This window comes from Hyperolius riggenbachi, chromosome 9 (assembly GCF_040937935.1).
Source record: "Hyperolius riggenbachi isolate aHypRig1 chromosome 9, aHypRig1.pri, whole genome shotgun sequence".
Lineage (NCBI taxonomy): Eukaryota > Metazoa > Chordata > Amphibia > Anura > Hyperoliidae > Hyperolius > Hyperolius riggenbachi.
Window position 1 is genome coordinate 136774666 of NC_090654.1, and position 14636 is coordinate 136789301.

A 14636-nucleotide genomic window follows, 5' to 3' on the forward strand; every position below is an offset into this window, starting at 1 on the left:
GGTGGTACCGGTCCCCCAGCTGCCCAGCAGGTCCTGCTCCGGATAAATGCTAACTTTTATTTATATATATATATATATATATATATATATATATATATATATATATATATATATATATATATATATATATATATATATATATATATACACACACAATGGGCCGTATGCAATTCACTTTTTCACCTGAGTTTTTAGCATTTTATAATTGAACATCCAAAAGTTAGTGAAAAAGTACTATCAAAATTATTTTGAGTGTTTTCTTGCTTGTTCTTGGCTTAAAATGCATTTTATAACAAGTTGTGAAAATATCACCTTGGAGAAAACTCAGGAGAAAAAGGGGATTGCATATGGGCCAATGTCTTATAAATACAGATATGTGTTAAAGTATTTTATCAAGGAAATATTCCTTATCTATATTGTTTTGACCACTTGTATACAATCATATAATGTACAATATATTATATTGTCAGTCATTGCATAAGTTTATGTATGTAGATGTAAACAACTGTTATGCCTAAAGTGGGCACTGTTTATTTTGTAAAACCCAATAAAAATATTGTGAAATAAACTGCATTAGTGACAGATTTTTTTTTGTTTTGTTGCTTTCTGCATTTTTTGATTGTGCTACATGGATTGCAGCAGTTTGCATTTTTTCCTTGATAGAGATTTTATTGACATGACTAAATAGTTTCTGACATTAATTTTGTATTTTATTTCTTAATAGAGAACAGTAGCTGATAGATCCCTAATTCTGCCAGGAGTACAAGAATAGGCTTTAAGTCATCAGTTCTGCATCCTCTCACTGCAACAGGTAATGCAACAACTCTTCGGGCCCTGAATCACTGTCCTCTGATCTATCCTGATATTCATGATCAGTGCTTCTACGAAGAGAAAATAATAAATGTAATATAGGATGAGGATGAGTGTAAAAAATAGACACTTTTTTGTGAACAGATGTTTGATAAAAATGAAATTACCCATCAACAGACTGAGTACCACTGAACTCAGAGCTTTCTCCATCACTGTCGCTGAGATCCTTTCGCGCACTTGTGTATTTCTGTACCACTTTGGTCTTCATGCCCCGCCGCCTTATAATATCTTTTAAACGGTTTTTCAAAGCCGATTGCATTGTCTTCCTCTTTGTTTTTTCTTCTTTCAGAGTTGTCATAGCCTCAATCCAAAGATGAATCTTCTCATCATCACTGGAATCTCTGAGTAATGAAAAAAATATGCTATGAGGTATCTTGGATGGTTGACATACTGCTGTAAATTATTGACATACATACAGTACATAAACTATTAACTACTTAGCACTGCTGCTATGTATATCTATGCCCCTGTGTACTTCACTTTAGCACCAGGGCCGTAGATTTATTAGGATTTGTTTATTTACCTCGCTGTTCCCAATCACCGCGTCACTGCCATTCATTTCCATCGTAATCTCACCGTTCCGTGATTGGTGAATGTGAACAGCTTTTTCAGAAACCTGATCACAGTGCCTGTAATGAATGAAAAGCCAGTGTAAGTAAGACACCGGCATTTCATTAACAAAGTAAAATCAAACAGTTATACTAACTACTTCCATGTACTGTTTACAGTATTCAGCAATTAAGTGTAGCAACATCTTGTGGCCAAAAAGTAAAAATACACCCACAAACTTTTATATACAGTATACAAATAGATTTTTATTAAATGTTAACCTCTTACACCCCTCTTCTATAGTTACCACAATAAAACGCTTGTAAGAAGAGAAATAAAAAAGACAAAAAAAAAATACATAAATAGTTACCTTATGGGCTTTTTAATATGTATGTCATGAGGGTATATCTTTTTTTTAAATGGTGTCATTTTTTTGTTTCTTTTACAGACCCAACATGACTTCTCACGTGCCTCACCCCTCCTCTGGAATGCCCTACCACAGCACATCCTTCACTCTCCAACTTTTGAAACCTTTAAACGCTCCCTCAAAACTCACTTTTTCCAACAAGTATATGCTCTAACTTAGGCCATTCCCCTTCAACCTCTCAAGTTTTACTCATAACTAGATAACCTAAACAGGCACTGTGCTTGTATGTATACCGCATACTTCCCCACCTCTTGTCCCCCCCCCCCCTCCTATTCCTTTAGTTTGTAAGCTTGCAAGGGCAGGGCTGACTCACCCTTATGTGTCTCGGATTTTGTTGTTCATGTCATAGCTTGCACTCTGTTATATATTTTATTCATCATGCTACATCGGTCATTGTAATCACCAATTCTGTATTTTGTACCAGTGTCCATATTTGATATGTATCATTGTCTGTATCAGTATGTACAACTTGCTTGTTTACCTACTTTGTACAGCACCACTGAATATGTTGGGGCTTTATAAATTAATAATAATAATATTACTGTTAGTTTTGCAAATAAAGGTGATATAGTGTTATTAATAATCACTAAACGGAAAAAATACACCTGTATTTCCAGATAAAATACTATCGTCATACACTGTACTAGGGACACAATTTAAATGTTTGTAAGATAAATAGGGGGGGAAAGACACCGAGAGCCCAATATAGTGCAGTATGTTATGCAAAATGGGAAGAAATGGGAAGAAAGTGGTATAATGAGATATATACTCACAAGCATGGGTTGCCCTCCAGGCAACCACTGTATAGGCAGGTGGGGAGATTAGACCTGTCCCCACTCAGGAATAAGAAGTCGCTTTCTGTAGTTAGGAAAAAAGGGGCCAATTCCCCTCCACCAGGGGTGGACAATATTATGTAGCAGGATACAGAGGCGCCAGAAGTATAAAAAGGATAAAAGTCTCAAAAACGGGGAGGTGATAGGTGGATTCGCCTCTCCCAGATACCACACAAGCAAAAGTTGATTTTTCAGCACAAAAAGAAATTTAATCATACACTCCAATAGTTTGCAACGCGTTTTGCGGGTTCAACCCACTTCATCAGGCTATGGAACGGAGTATAACACTTGTATGTAGGATTCATCAGCTTCAGAGGCGCTAAGCTGATGAATCCTACATACAAGTGTTATACTCCGTTCCATAGCCTGATGAAGTGGGTTGAACCCGCGAAACGCAAACTATTGGAGTGTATGATTAAATTTCTTTTTGTGTTGAAAAATCAACTTTTGCTTGTGTGGTATCTGGGAGAGGCGAATCCACCTATCACCTCCCCGTTTTTAAGACTTTTATCCTTTTTATACTTCTGGCGCCTCTGTATTCCTGCTACACAATTTAAATGTTGTAATAAGCGGGACAAATTGGCAAATAAAATGTGTGGGTTTTATTCCCTTTAAAATGCATATAAAATAAAATCATTCTTGGCAAAAAGTACCATCCAAAGAAAGCCTAATTTGTTGCTATATATATATATATATAATTTTGGTGTGATAAGTTACATTAAGGCTGGTTTCACAGTGGGACGTTACAGGCGCACGTTAGAGCAGCCTGTAACGCAGCCCACCGCACAGTAATGAAAAATCAATGGGGCTGTTCACAGTGCGGACGTTGCGTTACATTGTAACGCTGCGTCACAAGACAACGTACTGCATGCAGTACTTTGGACGCGGCTGAGCCGCGTTAGACTGCTTGCACATGCTCAGTAATGTTGGGGAGGAGCGGAGAGCGGCCAGGCACATGGCTAATTAATATGCACTGCACGTTATGACGTGCAGTGTTTACTTCCTGGAGCAGCCGCTCTGCGGCGATTGGCCGGCGGGACCACGTGATGCCGCATGCGCACAAGAGTGCGCATCACGGCATCACTGACGCCAGAGTGAGCTGCACAACGCGGCTCACTCTGACGTCCAGATCCAGCACCACCAGGCGTTGAGTTAGGGGGACGTTATGCGACCTTAACGCCCCCTCTAACGCAACGTCCTGGTGTGAAATTAGCCTAAAGTTATTGGCAAATGAATGGGAGGAGTGTTATGTGAAAATTGCTCTGCTTTTTAAGGGGAAAAAAAAATCTGTGGTTGGGAAGTGGTTAATACATGCTTGTTTCCAGATATAAACAATACCCACACTTTCTCCTCTTGGATACACCAATGGGCACTATATAAAGACGGCATCAATGCATGGCTTAACAAGCGTGCTGTATCATCATCATCATCAGTAGTGATGATGTTGCTCTACATATCTGGACTTCTACTGTAGCCCAAATAAGAACACAGTGTAAACTGAAATACTGGCAGTTACATTACTGCAACTTATTTCCCACCTCTCTTCCCAACACCTCCAATTATGGAGGACCATGAAAAAAATCGCAAACAAATTTCCAGTTTTCAGATTCAAGAGTCCTCTAATTGCCACAAAAGAATTGCAGAAAAAAACACTACCTTGGATAATTACAAAGGAGCAGCCCCTGCCACCGCAGGGGGGCATAGAGGTGTAAGGGGACCCAAATACTACTTCACTCACCCGATAAATGGGTCTGTCCTCCAGATCAGGTGGTTTTTTGTGGCTACACTTGGTATGGGTGTGAAGATTACAATGTTATAACCCTTGCAAGATAGGCCCCCAGGCTGTGATAGTCACCAGTGGTAGTCAAGGGAAAGGGTGTGAACATTGGGGGGCCCCATTAAAGTTTTTCTGGGGGGGCCTCATGATTTGTAATTACGCCCCAGCACACTACACTTTAGGGCCCTTTCATACAGGAGCGGTATTTTTACCGCACCCCACCGCCAGGCAATGAAAGTCTATGGAGACTTTCATACTGCCACGTTACAACGCAACGGAAGTGTTTTCACGGCGTCCCCGTCACAGGTCCAGAACTACTTTACCGCGTGGCTTCTGTGTCAAGTGGCGGCGATCTGTGTTGGCCTGGAAGTCCTGTTAACCATTTCAGCCCGCAGGGATTTTACACCTTATGCAACAGAGCAATTTTCACCTCCCATTCATTCGCCAATAACTTTATCACTAATTAACACAATTAATTGATCTATATCTTGTTTTTTCCACCACCAATTAGGCTTTGTTTGGGTGGTACATTTTGTTAAGAATCTTTTTCTAAATGTATTTTAACAGAAATATATTAAGAAAAAAATGGAAAAATTCATTATTTCTCAGTTTTTGGCCATTATAGCTTTAACTACCTAACGACCACATCACGCCGTCGGGCGTGACCGTGGCGGCAGCCCCAGGACTGCCTAACGCCAATTGGCTTTAAGTCCTGGAGCTGCAGTTTGGCAGGGAACACGTGCGCACATGCGCGATCGTTCCCTGCTGGTTCACGGACCTCCGCTCTGTGATTAGCCTGCTAGCCGCGATCGCAACTAGCAGACTATATAGAGCTGACAGGGGAAAGGACTTCCCTTTGTTAACAGTTGTACAGTGCTGATATCTCATGCAGGGCTGTACGAGAGAAACTGGGCTGTCCCTCAGAGCGGCTCGATCTGTGTGGCCTCTCATAGGCTGATGCCTATGAGAGGCGGGGAGCAGTGCCGATCTCCATCCAATGGCAATTAGGACGACACAGGAGGGAGGGAGGAAAAATCCTCCATTTCCTCAGTAAAAAAAATCACAGCCGCGATCAGACACCTCCAACATAGTGTCCTATTGAGGACACTAAAAGGAGGAAAACATGATTTGTGTGCCGAGTTGCAGGGCTCTGCAGCACCCTGACCAAGCTGCACAGCCCTGTATTGTAAAAAATGGCCTGGTCGTTAGGGGGGTTTAGCACTGCAGTCCTCAAGTGGTTAAAATTATACATGCTACCATAATTAAAACCTATGTATTTTATTTGCCCATTTGTCTCAGTCATTACACCATTTAAATGTTGTCCCTATCACAATTTATGTCACCAATAGTTTATTTGAAAATAAAGGTGCATTTTTCAGTTTTGCGTCCATCACTATTTACAAGCTTATAATTTAAAAAAATGTTTGTAATATACCCTCTTCACATGCATATTCAAAAAGTTCAGACCCTTAGGGGTAACTATTTATGTTTTGTTTTTGTTTTTTTTTCAATTGTATTTTTTCTTCCATAAAAATTTTTATTTAGGTAATTTTTGGTGTGGGAGTTAAACAGTTAATTTTAAATGTAGTAATGTGGGTTTATTTTATTAAAAAAAATGTATGTAGATGTAGTTTTACTGTTTTGGCCACAAGATGACCACAATAAGTATTAGGTTTTTTTTTCGTCCTGGAAGCACTAAGAGGACGGGAACCTTTTTTTTTTTTTTTTTTTCAGAAAGACAGCGGCCTTTGATGAGAAGCCGTCAGTTTTTCTTCTGGGGACTTAGATCAATGAGTGGGAACCATGTTCCCACTCATTGTTCTATGGGCTACCAGGGGGCAGCACGGGAGCCCGCCGAAGCGCGCATCAGCCCTGCAGCAGCCGCCTAGACATGAGAATCGCATCCAGGCGGCATAAATGGTTAATCTATGGTAACGCAGGGATTCTTAAAGAATTACCAACATGATGTTGCGGCGCGCATGCAAGGAAGTGTATTTTTATAATACGCTTTTGTGTTCTTCCGCATACCCCTAAAAGAAGGAAGTGACTGCAGGCACGGGTCACTTCCTGCTTGGCCCAGTGCCAGATGGGAAATACTGCGTAGTAACTGGGTATTCCCGGTATGCCTGGTTTTGGCGGTGCGCTGAGGCTGCCGCACCATCAGCTTGCAGTGTGAAACCGGCCTTAAAATAAAAAAAAAATAAGCAATTCAATATTTTAGAGGTTACATATGATGTATAGACATTCCTAGAAATTACAAAATAAAATTACAGGTAGTCCCCGGGTTACGAACGCCCGACTTACGAAACGACCCGCCGATACGAACGCCTGCCGACCCACCGGGATGACGTCACGCAGCCCGGGGACCACATCTTGTGCCCACTTTCCTAATGCAGAGTATGCACAGCGGAAGGCGCAACAAGTCTCACCTGCTTCCAGGGTGGCTCCGGACCAATCAGCGGTGTCCTCTCACCCCTCAATGTTCCTCCCGGGAGCTTCCCTAGCATCGCGTAATGACACAATCAGAAGGAGCCGCGGGGTCTCCTTCTGATTGCGTCATTACACGACGCTAGGGAAGCCGCCGGGAGGAACATTGAGGGGTGAGAGGACGCCGCTGATTGGTCCGGAGCCCCATGGAAGAAGGTGAGACTTGTTGCGCCTTCCGCTGCGCATACTCTACATTACGGGGCACGAGAGACACACAGGGGGGCACGAGAGACACAGGGGGGACACTGGAAGCACAGGGAACACCGATGCCACAGCGTCCTGACTTAAGGACAGGTTCAGGTTAAGAACGAGCCTATAGTCCCTATCTCGTTCGTTAACCTTGGACTACCTGTATGCAGATGAACTTTGGATTAGACCTGAAAGAGTAAAGACTAAGGAGCAAAGTGGAGCTGAGGGATTTTTGTTAAAAGAATAGGGACTGTCCCTCTAAAGGGGGACAGTTGAGACATATAAGTCATGTTTCCCCTTTAGAGGACCTGCACAGCTTTCTGGTGTAGGGAACTTTACATTGCAACATAGACACAAACTTACAGTTCTTCATCCAGGTTCTTACTATAGGACAGGGGACCCATACAGATGTTGCAGACACGGTTGAGGATCTCACTGCAGCTCTTGCAGAACAGACCTATGAGAAAAGGCAAAGTTAGTTGCAGTGCAGGGGATGTGCATGTACAGTATAATGTAGGCAACTAGAAGTGTTTCTGTGTGTAAGGCAAGGGTTGTTTATGTGTCTGCGCATGCACTGGAAGGAGGAGACACAGGTACACCGGAGTGTCTGAATCCAATTGCTGAGCATACTTTGCTCTGAAGTGAAACAAGTACAGCAAAATATACCCTAGAGCAGAGTTCCCCAAACCTATCCTCAAGGTCCACCAACAGTACATGATTTGCAGAAAACCACAAACATGCACAGGTGAGGTAATTAGTGTCTCAGCAGAGCTGATTAACTACCTGTGTGGATTTTCATAAAACATGCACTGTTTGTGGGCATCAAGGACAGGGTTGGAGAGTGCTGCCCTAGATAACAGGAAGAGTTCATACAGTGCTGCCATAATTATTCATACCACTGGCAAATTTTCACTTGAAGTTACTTTTATTCAACCAGCAAGTAATTTTTGACAGGAAATAACATAGGTGTCTCCCAAAAGATAATTAGTTGATGTACAAGAGGCACTATTGTGGGAAAAACATTTCTCAGGTTTTATTGACATTTAAATAATCAGTAGAAAAACCTTTATTGGCGATTACAGCAATCAAATACTTCCTATAATTGCAGACTAGCCATTTGGTTGTCTCCACAGGTATTTTTATCCATTCATCTTTAGCAATGAGCTCCAAATCTTTCAGGTTGGAGGGTCTTCATGCCATCACCCTCATCTTTAGCTCCCTCCACAGATTCTCAATTGGATTCAAGTCAGGACCCTTGCTGGGCCACTCCAAAATGTTAATGTTGTTGTCTGTTAACCATTTCTGCACCACTTTTGCTGTGTGTTTTGGGTTATTGTTTTGGGTCAATAATCATTTTGGGGTCCAAGCAGGATTCCCATTGTCAAGGCACACGACAGAATGTATATTCACCTGTCACAGACATGCAGCTAATGGAGTCAGAACACATGATCTGCATAATTGTTGGGGCTCAAAGACTCATGAAGCATTAGAAGCAAGGAATAACATCACAACTAGGCAAGTGACATTTTTAGGGACCCAGTATTGGTACTGTACCTAGATACGCAATTGGTAGGGTGGAGGTTCATTTACTAAAAACAAAAAAATAAAATGGTGTTCGGGATGGTTTAAATAAGCCCAAGTTCTTAATTAACACTTATGGTGCATATTTTAATGTTTTCATAATAAACTTTATATTTTATATAAATGGAGCCTGTTTGACCCTTTCGATAAACCATAACCAAGAATTGAACTTCATCCCAATGAGTAGCTGATATCCCCTTTCCCACAAGAAATCTATTCCTTTTCTCAAACATCATCAGGGGGCTCTGTATGGCTGATTTTGTGGTGAAACCTCTCCCACAGTGTGATGTCAGCGCCTCATAGAGATGGCTCGAATGTCAGATTTTGGGTCCACGGACGCAAACTTTCGAAAAAGTTTGAGTTCGTGCAAAAAACCTACAAAGACTATGGCAACAAAAGTGATGGAAAAGTTGTTTCAAGGGGTCTAACACCTGGAGGGAGGCATGCCGGAGTGGGATACATGCCAAAAGTCCCTGGGAAAATTACGTATTTGACGTAAATTAGGGTTATAATCCCTAAAGGGCAGAAATCACATTGCATTCCTAAATTGGAGGCATAAAGTGCTTTAAAACATCTTGCCTGTGTATACATGGATCAGGTAGTGTAAGTAGTGTACTGCTTCATACTGACAGACCAAACTCACTTTTTTAACGCACCGGCTCAAACAGCCGCAAAGGGTTGTCATTAGTTGACACTCTCAGGACATAAAATGTCAGTCCACTCGGTGGCAATGTTTGTGTAGTGATGGCCGTCCACAAGTACTACAAGGTAAATCATGTGCTGCCAGAGAAGATTGTGGTGTACCAAGATGGAGTGGGGAATGGACGTTATTTTTTCATCCCGGAAAAATGTGATGGTGATCGGAATGGATCTTAGGCTGGCAAAGATTGAAGCTGAAAATCAAATCGCTAGGGATATCAAATCTAACCCGAAGAAGTTTTACAAGTACATCAACTCTAAAAAAAGAAAGGTTGACTGTATTGGACTCCTAAAGAATGAGGGTGGGAACTTAATGGTGGATGACCAAGGTAAGTCAGTTATTAAATGTTTTCTTTGCTTCTGTCTTCACAAGGGAAACATCACTGTTGCAAATTACAGATGCAGAAGAGTCTCAATCTTCCAATTATAATATTGTAATATCAAATACTTAACGCAGGAAGAAGTGAAGGCAAGTCTAAATAAATTAAAAATAGACAAGGCATCTGGCCCGGATGGCATGCATCCTCGGGTCCTTAGGGTAAAAAATCAGATCCAGGAAATTATAGACCTGTAAGCATCAGTTGTATGCAAACTATTTGAGGGGTTACTAAGAGATACTATACATGACTTCATAGTAGAAAATAATCTTATTTCTCAGCATCAACATGGGTTTACTAAAGACAGGTCCTGTTTGACTAACATCCTCAGCTTTTATGAGGTAGTGAACACTAATGTGGATATTGGGAATGCTGTAGATGTGATATACTTGGACTTTGCAAAGGCCTTCGACACTGTTCCCCACAAAAGTCTTGTGCAAAATTTGAGGATGCAAGGACTGGGGAAGAGTCTGTGTGAATGGATAGGGAACTAGCTAATGGACAGAAAAAAAGAGTTGTGGTCAATGGATCATACTCAAAATGGGTGACTGTTAGCAGTGGGGTCCCACAGGGGTCTGTACTGGGTCCAGTGCTCCTGTATGTATTAATGACCTAGTAGATGCAGTAGAAAGCAATGTTGCTATTTTTGCAGATGATACAAAATTGTGCAGAATCATAAACTCGCAGGAAGAGAGTGACATATTGCAACAGAATCTGGATAGGATGGCTATATGGACACATGAATAGCAGATGAAATTCAATGTTGAAAAATGTAAAGTCATGCATTTTGGTCGTACCTATGGTCCGGCACCATACAAAATAAATGGGATACAGCTGGGGACATCAAACTTGGAGAAGGACTAGTTAGGAGTACTCATTGACAACAAGTTAAATAATCGTATTCAATGCCAAGCCGCTGCAGCTAAAGCTAATAACATTTTGGGATGCATTAAAAGGGAAATAAAAACTCGAGATGCTAGCATAATATTGCCCCTTTTTAACTCTGTAGTAAGGCCACATCTGGAATATGGAATTCAGTTCTGGGCACCACATTACAGGAAAGATATTGCAGTTTTAGAGCAGGTGCAGAGACGAGCAACAAAATTGATACATGGGATGGAAGGTCCCACTTACCAAGAAAGGTTAGATAAACTGGGTTTATTTCGTCTAGAGAAAAGATGCCTTAGAGGGGATCTAATTAACATGTATAAATACATCAGAGGGCAATATAAAAGCTTGGCAGATGAGCTTTTTGTCCCTAGGCCTTCTCAAAGGACTAGAGGACATGATCTGCGCATGGAGGAAAAACGTTTTAGCCATTGTAACAATCAGTGTCAGCCAGAACAGATTTTCTGATTATTGGTGATCTGCAGTATCACCAATAATACAGATGTTATACCTGATTATGTGGTGATCTGCAGAATCACCAATAATACAAGTATAGCAAGACACACAGGATACAAAGATGTAAGATGGTGTTTGGTGCAACAGTAAATGTAGATGGAGATACCCACTGTCCAGAGGAGCTGGTGAAGAGGGTATCTCTAATCAACACAGTAATAAGTATTCCAGTAAGCTGGAGACTCAGAGGAGTAATGATAGGTACACCCGAGGAGCGGGTGATGCACAGTAAGACAATGTAGCGAAATCACTCGAGGAGCGAGTGATTCAGACTGTACTGCAACAGGTGATCCCCTGGGGGGCAGGAGACGCAGACAGCATATAATGATAGCTAATCAACCTGAGGAGCAGGTGATTCAGACTATACTGCAGCTATCGACCTGAGGAGCAGGTGATTCAGACCATATTGCAGCTATCAACCTGAGGAGCAGGTGATTCAGACTATACTGCAGCTATCAACCTGAGGAGCAGGTGATTCAGACTATACTGCAGCTATCAACCTGAGGAGCAGGTGATTACTAAACTGAGAACCCCTCACTAGGACTAGCTCCCTGGTGAGGGCAGAAGAGTCAGACAAGCAGGTTCGGCAACACATGGACAGATACGGTACAAAGGCGGAAGACAGAATCAGAGTGAGGGATAGCCAAGTCGGCAACTGGATCAGATAGGCAAAGGCACAGAATCACAAGACAGAAGAGTAGTCAAGGCTAGCAGAGGGTCATAACAAATAATACAATTCAATTAGTACTTTAAGCTATCAACATAATCTGTCTAAGTGTGGATCCCCAACTCCTGCTGGTTCTAGGCACACTTTCGGATCTGACTATGGGTCTGAGTGCTAACACGTAGCATAATTCCATCGTGTATCTGCGCGGCGGAAACCGCCGGCCGAGACGCGGAGATGGCCGCCATGCCACTCTCTGATGCGCGCGGCATCTTCGCAATCCCTTGCAGCCATTTATTTAGGACAGGGTTTTTTACAGTAAGAGTAATTAAGATGTGGAATGCATTGCCACAGGAAGTAGTTATGGCAAATTCTATACCTGCATTTAAAGTGGGCGTAGATGCTTTCCTTGCGTTGAAAGACATCCATGGCTACAATTACTAGGTTATTGTGATGTTTATCCAGGGATTTTATCTGATTGCCATCGGGAGTCGGGAAGGAATTTTTTCCCTTTTGGGGCTAATTGGACCATGCCTTGTAAGGGTTTTTCGCCTTTCTCCGGATCAACAGGCATATGTGAGAGAGCAGGCTGGTGTTGTACTTTGTTCTCTGGTTGAACTCGATAGACGTATGTTGTTTTTCAACCCAAATAACTATATGTAACTACCATGATGCCGGACGGAGTTCCCGTTCAGTGACAGGCTTTGTTGTGTGGGGGCCAACATAAATTCATTCTGACCCACTGCTACTTCTGCGTAGCCTTTTAGCTTCTACATCCAGATATTATGGATGGCTTGAAGCTGTACCTTGTGGCATCTCTCTCCACTAGTTCCACAAGGTAAATCATGCGCTGCCAGAGAAGTTTGCGCAGCTACTTAGTAGCGTCTCAGCTTCTACTTCAGGATATTATAGATGGCTTGAAGCTGTACCATGTGGCATTTCTCTCAGCTATGATTTAGTAAGTTAAAGAGGAACTCCAGTGAAAATAATGTAATAAAAAAAAGCGCTTCATTTTTACAATAATTATGTATAAATGATTTAGTCAGTGTTTGCCCATTGTAAAATATTTTAAATCCCTGATTTATATTCTTTTTTTTCAACAATAAAGCTTTTATTGAAAAACTTCTTTTACATACAGCATGTTTCAGTAAGCAAAAGTTTCATTTTGGTATCAGTCAATGATTAACTACAAGATAATGTCAAATCAATATCCATGTCATTATCATAACTGCAATTACAGTGGTGTATTAGTCCCATATATCTACAAAAAGCATATAATAGCTCTTGGCCCAGATGGTCCGAAATGTCCACAAGAGTTACCAGGGGAGAAAGAAAATAGTAGCATAAACCCTCTGGATAAGACAATCTTACAAAAATCTGTCCGCCCAAGGCGACCATATTTTGTCAAACCGATCCTCCTCATCATATAAAGAAGCTGTTATCTTCTCCATCCAATAGTATTCATTAATTTTGTGCTTAAGGGCGGTTTTTGCCAGGGAAGAAGATTTCCATTCTTTTGCGATAATAGCCTTAGTGGCATTACAGAAGTGTACTAACAATTTATTGTTATGGTTAGAAAGGAGAGGATCAGTGTTACCAAACAGGGCCACCCATGGGTCTGGGGTAATCTCTACATTCAAGACTTCAGAAGCCAGTTGGAAGCATAGTTTCCAAAATCCTGCACTATCTTGCAGAGCCACCAACAGTGCGCATGGTCTGCCTGCTGTGCGCAACCTCTAAAGCAGATATCAGTAGGGGAAAGACCCCTTCTAAAAAGGAGTGCAGGAGATCTATACCAGTCGTAGAGAATTTTGTACCCTCTTTCTCTGACTAGGCTGTTCCTAGAGGATTTAGCTAGGTCCAGGAAGATAGTTTTCCAATCATCCAGGGACCATACTTTCTGAAGTCTCTCCTGCCACTTAATCATGGCAGGGGAGATCTCTTCCAGATGCCGGTACCAGATTTCGTGATAAAACAATGATATCATACCAGGGGTATGCTTATAGGAGTGGAATTCTCTAGCGATAGGAGGTGTTTAGATCTCGAGACCCTCCACTGCGCAACCCTGCACAAAGTGTCTAACCTGAAGGTATCTTAAAAAATCTTGTGCCTGTAACTTAAATTTAGTCTAGATTTCCTCCCAAGGGGCTATGATACCTCCAGGAGCTATATCTTTAAGTGTAAAGGGACCCGACTTCAGCCAATTTACCCATGGTTGGATTTCCAGTCCCGGAGGAAAGTCACGATTAAAAAGAACAAATTCGTCTAGGGAGCGTTTGTAAAGGAGCCCAAGTCTGGATTGTTGTCCTTTCCAGATAGATAAGGATTCCAGGATTACAGCTATAGGTCCTGATTTATTTAAAAAAGGGCGTTTAGTCCAGAGCAGAGATGACAGAGGAAAGGGATGTAATAGGGCTGCCTCGAGGTCGACCCATCTAATTGAACCCCTGGGTGCTGACCATTGTGCTAATTGAGCTAGCCTAGAGGCATAAAAATATTTAAGTAACATAGGTGCTCCCAAACCACCCTGGTTTTTTCCTCTAGCTAAATATTGATAGCTTATTCTAGGGACTTTGCCCGCCCATAAAAATCTCAAGAAGTGTGACTGTAGTTTTTTGATATCAGGGAGAGAGATCCTAATGGGGAGAGCTCGAAAAAGGTAGAGGATTTTCGGCAAGGCTGTCATCTTAAGGGAATTTATGCGACCGGTCAGGGAGATATTATATTGATTCCACTCATTCAGCAAAGTGTGTAGCTTTGAAATAATGGGAGTATAATTGGC

At 41.8% G+C, this 14636-nt stretch overlaps 1 protein-coding gene across 3 annotated transcripts in view; it reads right to left on the minus strand.

The window, feature by feature from the left end:
- Positions 1-685: 685 nt before the first annotated feature.
- DCST2 (DC-STAMP domain containing 2) overlaps positions 686-14636 on the minus strand; it is a 149213-nt gene continuing 135262 nt past the window's right edge. For 2 of the 3 annotated variants that reach the window (XM_068253567.1, XM_068253566.1), the window contains 3 exons: positions 7496-7589; positions 978-1211; positions 686-881 (listed from right to left, as the gene is read on the minus strand). In XM_068253567.1, the coding sequence (XP_068109668.1) occupies positions 800-881; positions 978-1211; positions 7496-7589 (410 nt within the window). In that variant the 3' untranslated portion in view covers positions 686-799. Of the gene's footprint in view, positions 882-977; positions 1212-1393; positions 1500-7495; positions 7590-14636 lie in introns of those variants that run through there. The other variant, XM_068253568.1, reaches the window with a different exon arrangement.